The 16,503-nt window shown below is 32.7% G+C and overlaps 1 protein-coding gene across 1 annotated transcript; it reads left to right on the top strand.

Annotated features, from left to right (window-relative positions):
* Positions 1 to 366: 366 nt before the first annotated feature.
* Positions 367 to 16,449, top strand: LOC115876191 (homeobox protein vab-15-like). Its single transcript, XM_030891889.1, has 4 exons — positions 367 to 808; positions 4,446 to 4,685; positions 15,780 to 15,970; positions 16,211 to 16,449. Exons 1-4 carry the CDS (start codon positions 478 to 480, stop codon positions 16,427 to 16,429), a joined length of 981 nt encoding a protein of 326 aa, XP_030747749.1. The 5' UTR covers positions 367 to 477; the 3' UTR covers positions 16,430 to 16,449.
* The last annotated feature ends 54 nt before the right edge of the window (positions 16,450 to 16,503 follow it).

Raw genomic sequence — 16,503 nt, forward strand, 5'->3', positions numbered from 1 at the left:
AAAAATTCACGAAGTCTGAGTGTTTTGGTAAAGATATAGACTGGTACATGAAAGAAATAAAAAACCTGCTACATCATATCTTATTTTACAACAAAATATTTGAACATATATGAGAATAAAAAAACGTTTAAACCTGAAACTCCAAAAAAAACTTTTTACACCCCCGTATCCAGAAGGGTAGTGCAAAAACGAGCACCCCCAAAAACAGTCCTCCCCGATAAAAGCATTTAAAATCACGCGAAATCCCAATCACGTCTCCTTACAGCATCCTCTTCCCTTTTCGCCTGGGAGTCCCTCGGGCAGAAGGCGGTCCTACCTAACCCGTGAGGCGTGGCCTAGTCTTAACTGGCGGCTAATGGCCCGACATAATCGAGAGAATTTAACAGCGAAATCTTCGGCCCCCAGCTTCCGACGCTTCGCGATGTGACCGCGACAGCGAACGTCTTTAAATCACCGTAAATTTAAAGCTACAACACCATGGAACCGGATTCTATCAAAGACCATCAGACCTTCGAAGATTCGGATTCCTTCGAAGACTTATCTTCGGACGAGGAAGAACCCAACGTGGATGTTTTAGGCTTGGAAGGGCCAAATCTTCGGACGATTCTACAAAGGAAGTCGACGGAAAGTTGTGGTGGCTCGAATAATAAGTTTTCTATCGATAGTATACTGGGACTAAATCGGGATGGTCGGAAGGACGGTCTGGAGAGCGGTGGTGGTTGTGAGGTGATTAGTGATGGTGAGGACGCTAGACGGGAGGAAGTGACTTTTATTAAGCCCACTCCGATCAGTGCTGTTCCTAGAGCAGGTATTCAACGGTTAATACTATTGGTGGTGACGGTATATACAAGGTGCGTCTCGAAAGTGGCTCACCCTTATAACTTTATTATTTTTTTCGATAGAAAAACGAGATTTGTTATATTAGTATAAATTAGGATTGATTGACGTATTCAATTGTTTTTAGTCACTTCCTGTTTCACCGGAAAAGACTACAACTTTTGATGTTTAAATGGCACCCTTTACTTTATTCGATAGAAAATAACATATCATATGTCAATTTTAAACATTTTCGCTTTAAAAAAATCGAATTTTAAATTTCAATCTAGAGTGCCGTGGCTGTGTTAAAAACACTAATTTTTAATCATGGTGCCTTAGAAAAATAGATTTCATCGTCTTATGTTTTTCGTGTCTTGTTCTGGCCGGTTAAAAAATGCCCAAATCGTATTTTTAATCATATTTCAATTTTTTCAAATGGAACGAGGATGGCTCATTAGCATATTTAAAAAAAGCATTTTTTAAGAATAATTTGATACCACACAATTCAATTCAAATAAACCATGTGCGAAAATGTTAAAAATTGACATATTGTGTATATGTCATTCTATTCAGAGTGTCATTTTCTATCGATTAAAGTAAAAAAATTCCCCGAGTGTCATTAAAAAAAAGTTGTAGCTAGTTCCGGTGAAACAGGAAGTGACCAAAAACAATTGAAAATGTCAGTCAATCCTAATTTATGTCATATACCAACACACCAAACCTCGTTTTTTTTATCTGAAAAAATAAAAAAGTTATAGGGGGAGCCACTCTTGAGACGTACCCGGTATACAGTGCGACCTAGTGTTCAAATAAAGCTCAATTTTAAAGAAAGTATTAAAAAATACTTGTGTATTTTAAAATGCTGTATATTATTTTGCTCAGTTGATTTGCTATAACATTGTTAGTTCCAAAAATGTTATTGAGGTATGCAGCGTAATTTTGAAAATACGTCCATTTTTTGCAGCCTTTATTGACATAGTGTGGTCCTCTTGTTATCTATGTTATTTAGTTTTGACTCACCCTGTATATCCATTTGTAATTTTATACTTTAAAGTTTTAAAAACATACTGCATTTCATTTAGAAATCTACAATTTTAGTATAACATATTTTTGAGTCACCCTGTATATTTAAAGAGATTGGGGTAAAAATAATATAACATGCTACTTGTTAACGGATATTTTTCAGAACACTATGCCACACTGTATAAAATTATATTTACCTTGTTGATAAATAAGACATTCAAAAATTAATCTTAACTTAAGAAACTCTATAGATATAGTTTATTCAACATAAGAATATACCTACCTTTTACAGTGATAGTTGTAGTTTGTTGTTTCAGTTGAAAAGTTGCTTGTATTTTCTGTGAAATTTTAGATGCCGATCAGATATACAGGGTGAGTCTTAAATAAGTGCAAATATTTTAGGGGTAGTATAATTCGACCTCTGAAACACGCGTCCGATGTTTTTTGCGCGAAATTTATTTTTGAAAATTTGGAATTCCTTGAAATGTTTTTTTTAATTTTTTTTAGTTTTTATTTAAAAATATAATATCTTGACAATATGGCAACATAGGTTGTAGATTAAATTTACAAGATAGAAAATACAGAAAAGATCCAGCAGTTCTCAAAATTTAAGGATTTTTTTTTAATTTTCAAAATAAAATAACCCGGTTATTTTGGACTTTTTGAAAAGCGGTAAAGAAATTATATGTTTCTTTTATCGAGATCTACCAGCCTTGAAAATATTTGCACTTATTCAAGACTCACCCTGTATAGACTATTTTTTTATAACATTTTAAACTCTTAATTTAATATAAATTCTAAAACACCTCTAAACACAGTGTACATAAAGTAGTAACAAATATTACAAATATTTTCACAGATTATTAAATTATTATACTAGTGACAGAGTTATAAAATTCTTTGTTTTTTAACATATTTTTTTATTATTTAACTGTTTATGAAGACTTGTGTCAAAAATTCAGGTGTCAAAAGAAACATCACTTATCTATAATTATCAGCTTCTGTTTTTCCTTCAAAATATAGAATAGCAAATATATCACATGTTTTTGTTATAATTTTGGTACATTCTCCATAAATAATAAAATAAATTTACACTGCATTTGTTTTGGTAATTCAATTACAATGGTATTGTTGTTTACAATTGTCGATAAGTGACATTTCTTTAGCACTTTGATTTTTCGACACCGTGTCGGCCATTTTATGGCAGTTTGAGAATAATACCAGTGTTAATAGAGTTTTTAACAACAATCTCGACAAAAATGAAACTTCTACACCCTGTATCTCCGAAACTAAGCATTTTAGGACATACATTTATACGAACTTTTTTACTATTTTTTATCTGCAGAATATGCTGCCGAAGTTTCCGGAATACAGTTCGGACCACCCTGTATATTTATTTATCTCAAAGTTGTGTAAAATCATAGATAAAAGAAAATAATCTTCTATTAAGATAGATATGAAACTTAATAGTAAAATTTTGGGTCAAAGCGCCCCTCCGTGTTCTTAGTAGAGACTAGGTTTAACACAGCGCCTTCGCCTTTTCTGCTGTAAATATTTTTTATATTTATATTTGATTTCAAAGGATTTAGTTTTAAAGTTACACTGATATATTAGTATATCAGAGTAACTTTAATAAAGCATAAGAATATATATATATATATATATATATATATATATATATATATATATATATATATATTTTACAGTTTATTAAATATAAATTTTTGACTACAAAATAGAAAGTAAATCACAATATTTGATAAAACTTATAAGTATACCATTTTTACAGTTAATAAATAATAAAACTATTTCTGACTATGATATTTAAAATTTAGATAGATAGAATATTAAAAAACATACCGGTATTTGCAGACGCAGGCCCAAATTCAATTAAAACCAAAATTTTTCCTGCGAAAATCGGGTTTTTTTCACAGAAAAGGTATTTTTTGATTTATCAACAATCATTGTCAAGTTGACAATATACAGGGTGTTTTCTAATTAGTCTAAAAAATTGTGGTGTGATTCCTCATGTGTTCTTAAAACAATTTTTATATAACCATTGGGTCCAAAGTACTTAATTTCTGATCTACTGGGTGTTAAAAATTAAAAAAAAATCGATATTTTGCTTAAAATAGATGGTACGCTACTGCTTTTTTAAAGAAAATATATTTTTTCCTTGACAGGCCATTCTTTTTCAACAAAATTGATCTTTTGAGTTTTTCTTGTTCAACAACAATGCAAGCAATCAAACAGTTGCCGAGAAAAAAATAAATATACTTATTAAGAGCCCTCCTTAAGTCGTTTTCTAACGATTTTTTATTTTTTAGATTAATTAGAAAACACCCTGTATATGCATATCATGCATATCATATATATGCATATACATCGTATATGCATATCATGCATATCAACCAGATAAACTAGTAACCTCTAAAAATGATTTTTCCTACCACTAGCGACATACCGTGTTTTTAGTGAGTACTAAATTATTTTATCAAAATTTCACCATATAAGTTTCCAGGCAATGTGTAAAATCTTAAAATTAAAGAAAATGTCAATCCAAAAAGACATCTTATGATACTGATAATCTAAAATACTTATTTTAGGTGCACTCTACCAATCACTCATTGATCTACAACCGTTCACAAGACAGGAAGACCAATCAGTTGATATCCTCGAGTATATTTCCAGCAGAAAACTGGACTCCAGGCAGCAAGCTGGCGTTGAAGGCCGTTTTGTACCATACGATTTGCAACAAAGTGCCACAGCTACCTCAATCCTTTACTCCAACTGGGCGAGCACAACTTCAGATGGAAAGAGCACAAATCCATTGTTTTCCATGCAAGGTAAATTATTACAATTAAAAAGTATAAAGTATTTTCAGATATCGTCTCCTTTTTGCTGCTAAGGAATCCGAACTGCGATCCTCGTTCATATCATTGTCAATGACCTAGCATCTTGGCGAGTGTTTAAAGTTTAAATAGACTCTTACGAAAGTAAATATAGTCTGTCCAACGAGAAGATCCTTGACAGTGAGAGATGTGTCTGTCATTTTAATTTCGAAGTAGTTTATTTTATTTTACTAAGAAATAAGTTGGTACAACTGGAACGCATTGCAGGATATATTTAAAATTTGATTGACAAGATGACAAGTGATTACTTCAAAATATTGTGAAAAAAACTGTATAAAACTGAAAAAATGTAATCGAGTTATTTTATTTAATAAAAACGGTATGTGTTAATACAAAACAAACAAGAACAAGACACTACATACCAAAAAAATATAAAAAAGAACTATTATCTACTTTCAAGCTTTATGAAACTACCCGCATTTATGATTATATTTATCAATATAACTTATGTATAAATACAAATTTGTAATATTCCACAAGAATAGATAAAACAACATAGGTGAATAAAACAAACTATTTTATTAATAATAACACCTACCAAATTTTATACCTTAAAGGTTGATTAATTAACTTTCATCTTAATTTTTTTAAACCAGTACCTTTTGACATTATTTTTCTGCAGTACTAAAATCCATTATTTACCTATCGTGTGATGTCGATATTTTACAGCTGCTCCAGTTTTTAGTATGTGTTTAATTTGATCCTTCTACCATATACGAGATGCACTTATCTACGACGAAATGGTATACAAACTTTATCGATGGCAACTTCATTGGTGTATAAAACTTTCTGTCTGGGCAGCGAGTATAAACCATAAACTGTGCAGTACAGTTAATTTTCACTCGATTTTTCCTCCACTTGACTTCAAAAGACACAAACACACGTAATAATACGAATCAACATGCATCATCTTCCAAAACGCAGGGTATTTAACAAAAGTTGACACAAAATTCTAACCTATAATTTGGCAAGACTTTGACAAGCGTCAAAAATGACAAAAATCTAAAGGCGAGTTCATACGCATCGGCGTCCGTTTGTCGTTCATCGTTCCGTCAAACCAATAAAATTGAAATACGATCTGTCATTTTTTAAATAAACCAATAAAACTGGTTAAAAACAACAAGACACGACGCATGACGGATTTATATTTAAACCCATCCATAGATAACTTAAAAATTATTAGAAACTTTTTTTAGTAAAATAAATAGATTGGTATGGGACGTCATCTGCTTTTCTTCTGTCATCGTCTGTCGAAATCTTACCTGAGAAAAAAAACAGAGTATATATAATTTTTTCCATAGCAACTGTTAAAATTGCCTTGTATCTATCAAAAATAGTAGATAAAGTAGTACTTTAACCGCAAGGGTGGATTAAATGATTTTTTATTTATTTTTTAGAAAATTTTTGTATTCCTTTTCATAAGTTATTCGGGATTTAAATGGAAGTAGTTTGGATATGGCGTTTGTCGCCTCAGTCTGAATATATGTTGGTAATTTACTTATTTCCTTTTAAGCCATTTCTGGCTCCAATTCAATCAGCAATCGACACGAAAGAAAATTAAAAAATATTGACTCAAAACTGACAACTAAAGAGACAACTTTATTTATTTGTCAAATTACATAGAAACCAACGCCAACCCAGCACAATATTTTTTCTACTCGTAGTAAATTCCTTGAAATAATAATTTCTGAATATTTTTTAAAACTAACTCGCTATGGAAAAAAATATTGTTTTATACACGACGATAAAATTGCATTATTGTCTCCCGAAATTCGTGATATCATCGCTCGTGAATTAATGCTTTCGGTCGACGATAAAATGCCATTTTATCGTCTTGTATAAAAAATAACTATTATTTTACATTAAAGGAGGAAACATTTTCCAAGAAAAAATAAGTTTTACTATTTAGCAACTATTTAGTGGTCCACCGGGGAAGTTTTTGCGTGATTCCAGCATCACCGTGAGGGGGCTGCAACAAAAGTGGGCCCCACTAACGAGTATATTGCGTGTTCTCTGGTGCTAAAACGGCAATTTTCTTCCCCTTATACTTAAATAATAGATTAAAGTGTTTTGTACGAAGGTGATGATTGGATTACTAATTACTTTTGCTATTGGAGTGTAAACCTTTAATAATATTAATAATTTCAAGTTAATTCATTCTTAACACTTGTGGTTATAGAAAACAACAATGCAAAAATAATAACATGGTAAAATATAATAATTTTTATTCTCTAGAGTATAAAACCAACTGCAGAGTTTTATAAATAGATACTATTCAGCAAGAGAGTTTTTTTTTACAGAAAATTGAAGAGATCTACATACCGGGTATGTCTCAAAAGTTACGCAAACATATTCGCTAAAAACAAATTGTATTTTAAATTTCAATCTAGAGTGCTATGGCTGTGTTAAAAACACTAATTTTTAATCAAGGAGCATTGGAAAAATAGATTTGATCGTCTAATATGTTTAGTGTCTTGTGCTGGCCGGTTAAAAGATGCCCAAATCGGATTTTTAATCATATCTCATTTTTGTTCAAAATAACGAGGGTGGCTCATTAACATATTTCGAAAAAACATTTTTTTACGTATAATTTGATACCACACACTTGGTATTTCGAGTCAAATTGTCGTTATGAACCGCATGTTACAATTTCACACAAACTATATGCGAAAATGTCAAAAGTTGACATAAGATATGTATGTCATTCTATTCAGACTTTCATTTTTTATCAAATAAAGCGAAAAAAATACCGAATGTACCATTTAAAAATCAAAAGTTGTAGTCATTTCCGGTGAAACCGGAAGTAACCGAAAACAATTGAATATGTCAATCAATCTTGATTTATGTCATATACCCGTCATAAATATATGTCATATACTCGTCATACATATGTCAGAAACATACCAAATCTCGTTGTTTTATAAGAAAAAAAAAGTTATAGGGGTGAGCCACTTTTCAGACGCACCCAGTATATTTTTTGTTATATTTTATTTTTTTTTTTGGATTCCACTTAATATTATGTATATTGAAAGCACCTAATATCATTCATGAATTCATTTTGTGACAAAAACAGAGATCATACAGTATTTTTGCAGTCATTACAAAATGCAAACAAAAATAACGAGATCGTGTTCACTACAGTGGCGTCACGTGTTTCAATACTTAAGGATAGCACAAATTGTTTTCATTAACTTTTACAAAATTCCATAAAAATATGAGGAATTAAAGGAATTAATATAGGGTCCGGCAATAGTGCGTCGGGAAGATTCTCCTAGAATAAAAAAAAACTTGGAGTTTCGTTTGCTCGGAGTGCAAACCAAAAGCTTGTAATAGGATGTATTTCAGGAAAATATTTTAACTTCTACATGTGACTGGATCGGGATAATTTTTTTTAAATACAGCACTCTGGATATTATTGCATTTTTTGCTTCCTTTTCAGATCACTTTATATAATCCTAAGATATAAGTAAATCTATTTCGATAGCTTCAGAGATATCAATAAATAGCCTTTCTAAAAAAAATATTAAAAATACAAGAACTATCCTGAAATCAAAACTATGTATTTACTTGTACTTACTCTGTTAAATATGGTAATCGTAAATCATACAGGAGGTTCAAAATTCTACGCCAAACTTTCTAAAATATAAAATAATTTTTCTTTGTATTTTTAAATGGAAAAGTTTTTGTGTATAAATTACAAGTCCATGACGAATCGTCTTTGAAATAAATAGAATTAGGTAATAAAAGAATGATAGAAATTAAATTATTTTTAAGGCATTAAATTTGGTGGTTCGCGTGCATAGATGCATTTTTGAGGCACCGCCTATGGTTCCCTATGCTTTCATGAATGAATATGTAAAACCTATTTATAATTTCATTCTATGTATGGTAGGTAAGTACGGAATATTTCTGAATACACTTAAATCAGTTCTGAACGTCATTAATTCACACACAAATTAACAACTATAAAAACAAAATTGTCTAACCAATCTGTATTTTTTGACGATTCAATATGCTAATCTCCCCTCCATTGTATCTTTTAAATATCTCTTTTTAGTAGGAAAAAAACGACGACAATTGAAAAAAGAAATCGCATATTTCCAAACAGTGTTTCTCTATTAGCCAATCAATTTGTAAGTTTATAGTTAAACAACTAACGTGCAAACAATAAAAACCAACCTGAGTTAAATCCTTGTGTGTTTAGAAAATTATCACGCAACGGGTAAATAGAAGAGTTTGGTGGCTTCGGGTGGTGATATGTTCATTATACCGGAGTTTCATGAAAAGTTAGATCTACATGATAAAAGAAGACAATATTCCTTTCCACGTATCCTAATATTCTATTAGTGCATAACATCACTAGGAGAAAAAACCTCCGGGATATAACGTCGCTTACTCTAATAGAGTAATTTCATTAATATCAATAACAGCAGTTTTATTAAAATCGATCACATGACCAAAGACACCAATTTCCATGACTTTAAGCAAAGAAAAAATAAGAAATTTACCATTTTTACCTATCTTTTAATTGTTTTCGATGCAGCTAAAACATACATACCATACATACAATACTGCCAATACTCGCTGACGAGTATTTGACACGCATCAGAAGATGATTACGCAAGGCGTTTTCTTTCATGAGTTTTTCTGTGGCGGAAAAGCCCGATATGTGATGTTGTCTCTCTTCCACACTCCGGACACTCAAAAATCTTATTGCTTTGTTGCCTCTTTACTTTTTGGTTGTCGCTGTTAACTATGTTTACAATTATTCTCCATTGCGTTCTATATTGTGCGCTGCTTCTTCCCACTTATTCTACACGTTTATCCCCTTAAGTTTTCGTGGAAAATATCCTTATACCTTTTGACTTTTGACTACCCGGTTTGTTTCCTCATATCGTCTACAAGCTCACCGTAAAGCAGATATTTTGGTAGGCGGTTTTCTTGCATTCTGCATATGTGACCAGCCCATCTTAAGCGGGATTTTGTAATCATGACTTCAACGCTCTCGCAGCTACCTTTTTCAAGGACCGATACGTTTGAGACATGATGAAAGCATGTGATTTTTAAGAGTTGTCTGTCTGTTGCAACTTGTTTAATGCGTTCATGTTTCGGCGGTACGGCATCCAGATTTCCCTTCTATATGGTGAGGATTATTATTGGTCGGTACACTGCAAGTTTCGTTCTTGTGCTCAAGTCATAATTGTAGAAAACCGTGTCTTTTAATTTCCAGAATGCCCTTCAGGCGCTGCTAATCCTGTACTGAATTTGAGAATCGATACTGGCCTTTTCCGAAATCAAACTGCCGAAGTAATTGAATTCCGCTACATGTTCCTAATAATTCTTCTCCGATTTTTATAGCACTGTTGTGACCTTTGGCCCGGAGGAGTGCATGATTTTAGTTTTATCGATGTTCGTATACCCAGGTACCTATATGTGATCAATATTTCTTGTAATTGCCGTAACAATTGCTTGTAAATGCAGCTAAAAAGATAGTAGTAAACATAATCCAACATTGTTGAAAACTTCCGGGTTCGTAAGAGATATTATGTATAAATTAAACATATTTTCACGACTTACGTGTTTTGTCTCACAGTTTACCGTTTGTGTCGGGGAAGGGATCATAGTTTCATAGTTGTCGATTTTCGAAAGAAATCAGTACATGTATATTATTTCGTATATTTTTCATTTTATTGATTTTATGGAAAGCACTGTTCATTAAAATGTTGTATCCTATGTTATAGGGCTTGTTTCTCTCTACAATTTCCTGTCTCACAATGTACCGTTTATGTCCGGGAAAGGTTCATAGTTTCATAGTTGTCGATTTTCGAAAGAAATCAGTACATGTATATTATTTCGTATATTTTTCATTTTATTGATTTTATGGAAAGCACTGTTCATTAAAATGTTGTATCCTATGTTATAGGGCTTGTTTCTCTCTACAATTTCCTGTCTCACAATGTACCGTTTGTGTCCGGGAAAGGTTCATAGTTTCATAGTTGTCGATTTTCGAAAGAAATCAGTACATGTATATTATTTCGTATATTTTTCATTTTATTGATTTTATGGAAAGCACTGTTCATTAAAATGTTGTATCCTATGTTATAGGGCTTGTTTCTCTCTATAATTTACCGTTTGTGTCCGGGAAGGGCTCATAGTTTCATAGTTGTCGATTTGGATCCAACTTTATGGTGGACACTGTATATAATGTTTATTATATTTAATTTAAATTTAATTATATTTTCACAGGAAATAATGTGTTTATCGAAAACTGGTTGTATCTCTTTTTAGTTAATGCGTTTTAGCCCAAACTAAAACGAAAATATAGGTATTAGTGTATAAATAATAGGTAACAAAAAAAATGTTGACAAAATGGTGAATGCAGCAAAAATGTTTCAAATAATATTTTAAAAAGTGTTGACAAAATGGTGAATGCGCCAAAAAAATTTCGCGTTCAACATCTCGCCTGCGTCTAATACCGTACTCGTAAATCAAATATGGGCTATATTTTCTTCTACATCTTTTAGTTAGTCAATAACAATAGTTGCATCAAAATTAAAGCAGAACTCAAGAACCTGGAAGACTCCATCTCTAATCTGGAATGGGAATCCTCCAACAGTCTAACACACGAAGGAGAAATGTCTGAAGAATTATGAAAGAAATCAAAGATCTTTGATTTAAGTAAGAACAATTTTCTGATTTTCACGGAGTTTTTAACAGAACAGTCCCTCCTCAAAAAAAGAGGAAACACCAGAACATCTCATCACTGAGTGCGCCGAGACGACAACCATTCGTACAGTAATATTGGAGATGGACAATTAACCTCTGGAAAACCTGTATGTTACAACTGAGACTGTATGTTAAAACTCAAGAAAGGGGAACATTATATATAGATCTATAAAGTCACGGTAATTAACTTCCCCAAAATTAATGCATTTATATTTGTGACAAGATTATTATTATTGAAATTTTCTGTAAATTAAGAATAACGTAATAATTACTTTTGGAAGATTACCGTAATTTTAACGTTATTTGACGATCAATTATAGCGTCGAAAAACAATCAAACCGAGCGATATCGCCACTGTGCGTATCGCTGTTTGCCAATTTAAAAAGCTGTTTGAATTTCGTAAAGCGAGTGTTAAGTACGCGTTTATCGTTGGCGACGCATGGGATTGTCGTCGTGTTTAAAGCGCTATAAAGTGTCAAATTCGAAACGATTTCGCACCGAAGCGCTATCCCCTTGTTCAAACATCGTTATGCCGTTCGTACGTTCTGTTTGTACCGGTACTATGGAAATGCTTCACACGAAGGAGCCGAAGGTACAGCGCGCAGTGGTGTCAAGATATTCTTTCTTGGAAAAAGATCTTTTGGTAAATCACTAGCGGTCATAGAGCATTAGAGCAGTAAAATATGACATACCGGGTATTGCATCGTCGGACGGGACATAGGAAATCCCATGTAAATTTTAATGGGGTCAATTATTGGCTTCCCTAATTATTTTAGAGAGTAATTCTATTTAGGTTTATTGAAGAGCACTAAAACCCACATTCAAAAGAATAACTTTAGATATTTTTGATTAGCTCGTTTACGATTTATCGCCGGTTTCTTTTTAAATATTTCTCCTTTTTTATGGCCCTGCATTTACTTATGAGCTCCAGTCAAGGTAAAAGATAACTGTCAAATGAAGTTATCATTTCAGAAATTTACCTATTTAGTGCTTTATTATTATTGAAAACTCATTCCTACATCGGAAATCTTAAAGATGTATTTATAAATACAAATTAATATGAATTAAAGTAAAATAAAATAATCAATTACAAGGTTAATTATAGTATTATTACAATATTCAATAACTTATTAATTTAGGTACTATTAAATTGTTAGAACTTTAGGATTTAAGATATTCAAATATTCCTCCATCGACTGCTAGACAATAACCCAGGCGATCATAAAATTCTCTTCCTATATTGGCTAGTTGGTAAACTGAAATTCTATTGCATTCGGCAGAAATAGCATTTTTTAACTGGTCTAGATTTGGTTATTTTTTTATCCTTGTATATCCTGTTTCTTAAATGGCCCCAGAGCAAGAAATCATTTGGCGAAATATCAGGAGACCTTGCTGGCCAATTTACTGTATGATTTAGGCCAATAACGTTTCCGTTAAAACTATTGTCTAAATATTCCCGAACAGCCAGGGTACTATGTGCCGGGCAGCCATCCATTTAGTACCAAACTTCCTGATTTTCCCTAGCGGCATCATGTAAAGCAGGTAAAATATGATTTTCGAATAGTTCCAAAAAATAATATTCTGCATTTGAATTTCGCGTAAGAAATAATGGCCCGATAATATTGTGTCCGAATATCCCTGCCCAAACATTTACTTTCTGTGGATATTGCGTCCTTGTTTCGACAAACCTGTGTTGGTTTTCTTTGTTCCAATATCGATAATAAATATTTAAGGTAAACGTGCATTCGTCAGTGAAACATATGTTTTTTAAAAATTCCCTCTCCAGGTTTGCTTTTTCCATCATATCAAAAGAAAACGCCTGCCGCCGTATTTCGTCCCCATCTCGTAGCTCTTGGTGCTTTTCATATTTGAAGGAATAGTATTTATGTCGTTTCAAAATTCGAAACGCTGTAGTGTGATCTATTCCTATTTCATCCTCAACTTTCCTTATGCTGATCTTTCCATCGTTCTCTTCCACGCACAATAAAACTTCCAAGTCGGTATCATTTCTTGCATCTTCTCTTTGTTCCTACCTTGCTTCACATCTGCAGTTATTTATTAGGGTACCTTTGGTCTCAAATTTCTGGATATTCCTTACGATTGTAGATTTTCCAGGTATCGGTCTATTCGGATACAGAGCAGCAAACATGTCCGACACCTCTTGATAACTATTTCCTTGATAATACCATTTAATCATCAATACTTTTTCTTCGGTAGTGTAATTCATGGCTAATATTTTCGATGTATGTATGAGTTTTTAATAATAATAATAAAGCACTAAATAGATAAATTTCTGAAATGACAGCATCATTTGACAGTTATCTTTTACCTTGACTGGTGCTCATAAGTAAATACAGGGCCATAATAAAGGAGAAATATTTAAAAAGAAATCGGCGATAACTCGTAAACGGGCTAATCAAAAATATCTAAAGTTATTCTTTTGAATGTGGCTTTTAGTGCTCTTTAATAAACCTAAATAAAATTATTCTCTAAAATAATTAGGGAAGCCAATAATTGACCCCATTAAAATTTACATGGGATTTCCTATGTCCCGCCCGACGATGCAACACCCGGTATATAATTTAAATTGTTATAAAATTCTGCATCTCTCATTGCAAATATTATTTTCGTTTTATTTGCTGCTCACAAGTGCCGTTATGGCTACTTATTCAAAGTGGGCGAATTTTAAAAACTGTATACCTCGAAGAAGAATCGAGCAAAATATCAAGTATGCTATATTTTTGGAGAGGTAATTTTAGATTGTTTTAAATGAATTAAAAATATACAGGGCGTCCTAATAAAAAATCAAATTTTCTGTTGATAATCCTTAATTATTAATTAAAAAAAAATTATACTTAAACCATTAAATTCTACGTAATAAGATGCTTTAGAAATGTTTTCTTAAAAATACAAAATTTTCCATAGCAAAAAAAATACAGTTTACAGCGACTTGTTAAAATTAGCATTTTTGAAAAACATCCCGTAACTCAGAAACGGTAATATCAGATATCGATGTGGGGTTTTAACCTTCACGTTTTTGATAAAAATTGAGCTCAGATACCGATTAGCAGTTTTCGTTTATCTCCTATAGAAAAGGGTGTTTTCATTTAAAAGCGTCCAATTTGACCCACCCTGTACAGTCCTTCAATTCAGTCCAAATCTCAACGTATAGTGGCGAAGAGATGAGATCGGCGATCTACCAATATGCTGAATATTTTTAACTACACAAACCACAGACTTGGCGGCAACTGTATTAGACTATAGACTGACGAAACGATATATATAATCTTAAGATCGGCACTGTGCGATTTGGCATGCAGATCAAATTGTTACGTGTAGGGCCTCTTTTAGTCTCCATGGACTGAATTAGAACGAATGTTCTCTATTAATTTTAATAGTTCCCATTTAAGTATTATTCAATGTTACCACAGTGATAACACTGAATAATATTTACAGTGACTGTTACGATTTAAACAATCTCAGACCTAGTATTGAGTTTATTTGTCCGAATAGATAAATTTTCAAGTCTTTGACCACTGCGTGCTGTGCGTCTTCTTCTTTCGTCGGTTTCGTGGAAAGCCCGTTTAAGACGCAGGTGACAACGTGTGATTTATATGTTTGCGGGCGGTATTAAGACAAGCCTCGTCTATTAGGGATGCTAATTCCTCTCCTCCCGTTCCTAGAGGTCTCGTTTTTTCACCGGTGGTCTTCTGGTTTTTCGGTTGACCACGCCACAAGCCGACGCTAACACCAAAAATAAACACGCAGCATAAAAGTAATAAAACCTCTCTAAACGCGAAGGTACATAGGTTGACGATTCGAGGGAATCCGCAGTCAGGAGACAGTGGCGTATCTCTATGTAGTATTGCGCGAGACTGGTCTTGGTCTTGCGGTTTTGGTCAAAATGTTAATATAAAAAATAAAAAAGTTTGTCCTCTTGTAAAGATAATCCGTGGACTCTATCGTACGATCGAAAAAAGAAATCGTAAAATAGGATACTGTAATTTACAGTCACACATTGACGATTTTGTAAAATAAAATATAAAATAAAAATAAAATATTAAATATAAAATTCCTTTACTTTGAAACTAAAAGAACTGCCTACCAACTTTTTATTAATTTAGTATGGGCGGCTATACGTGCCTCCCGGCGTCAATTTTTATTTTTGCTCTTTGCTCTCTCATAAGATAATGTTATCTCGATTTCAATCTTTTGCATCAAAATGATCTTTATTAAAGCCTAGTATCAAATACATATGTACGAAAGAAAAATGTATGCATTAAATCAGTCTCTAAATTTCAGTTCCAAAGCCCACAAATCGGAGATCCAGGAAGCCAGGACTGGATAGAAAGCCCAGACAGGCATACAGTGCCAAACAATTGGAACGATTGGAAGGAGAATTCAAAGTTGACAAGTATCTCAGCGTCAGCAAAAGGATGGAATTATCAAAAGCTTTAAATCTGACAGAAGTACAAATAAAAACGTGGTTTCAGGTAAGGTAAATGTTAAAACTTTCTGTAAAATAACCTTTTTGGGTTGAAAAGATAACTCCGATAAAAATGAACCTTCAGAGAGCTGCATTTAAAAAAAATCCGGAAAAAACTTCATCCTTATATTTTTGCTTGTCTTGAGTTCCTATGATTTTTTTGTTTTATATTTTTTTCTATACTAGTTTTGTTGCAGAGGGTAATCATGCAAAATAAAGTATTATTATTATTTATTTTTGGTTGCAGAACAGACGGACAAAATGGAAAAAACAGCTCACGACGCGCCTCAAGATGGCGCAACGACAGGGTTTGTTTCCCCCGCATTACTTCGCACCCGTACCTTCCGCAGCGCCACAGTACTCGGCGTTGTTTCCCCCCTACTACTCCCCTTTGGTTTTCGGGGTTCCCACAGTGGATGAGACGAATTTGACCAGTCAGACCCAACAGGAAAATACCCGACGATAAGAAAACGTTTTTTTTGTAATATATTGTATATATTTTATGTTGTAATAAAACTCGTAACTTAATAATACAATGTT

Source organism: Sitophilus oryzae, unplaced genomic scaffold, assembly GCF_002938485.1.
Source record: "Sitophilus oryzae breed Bouriz unplaced genomic scaffold, Soryzae_2.0 scaffold_1420_pilon_pilon, whole genome shotgun sequence".
Taxonomy (NCBI): domain Eukaryota; kingdom Metazoa; phylum Arthropoda; class Insecta; order Coleoptera; family Curculionidae; genus Sitophilus; species Sitophilus oryzae.

Excerpts from the sequence above, each read along its gene's own strand:
- LOC115876191 (XM_030891889.1), top strand. The coding sequence starts at position 478 with ATGGAACCGGATTCTATCAAAGACCATCAGACCTTCGAAGATTCGGAT. Across the intron at positions 4,686-15,779 it reads TCCATTGTTTTCCATGCAAG|TTCCAAAGCCCACAAATCGG; the intron begins GTAAATTATTAC and ends TCTAAATTTCAG. Across the intron at positions 15,971-16,210 it reads AAATAAAAACGTGGTTTCAG|AACAGACGGACAAAATGGAA; the intron begins GTAAGGTAAATG and ends TTTTGGTTGCAG.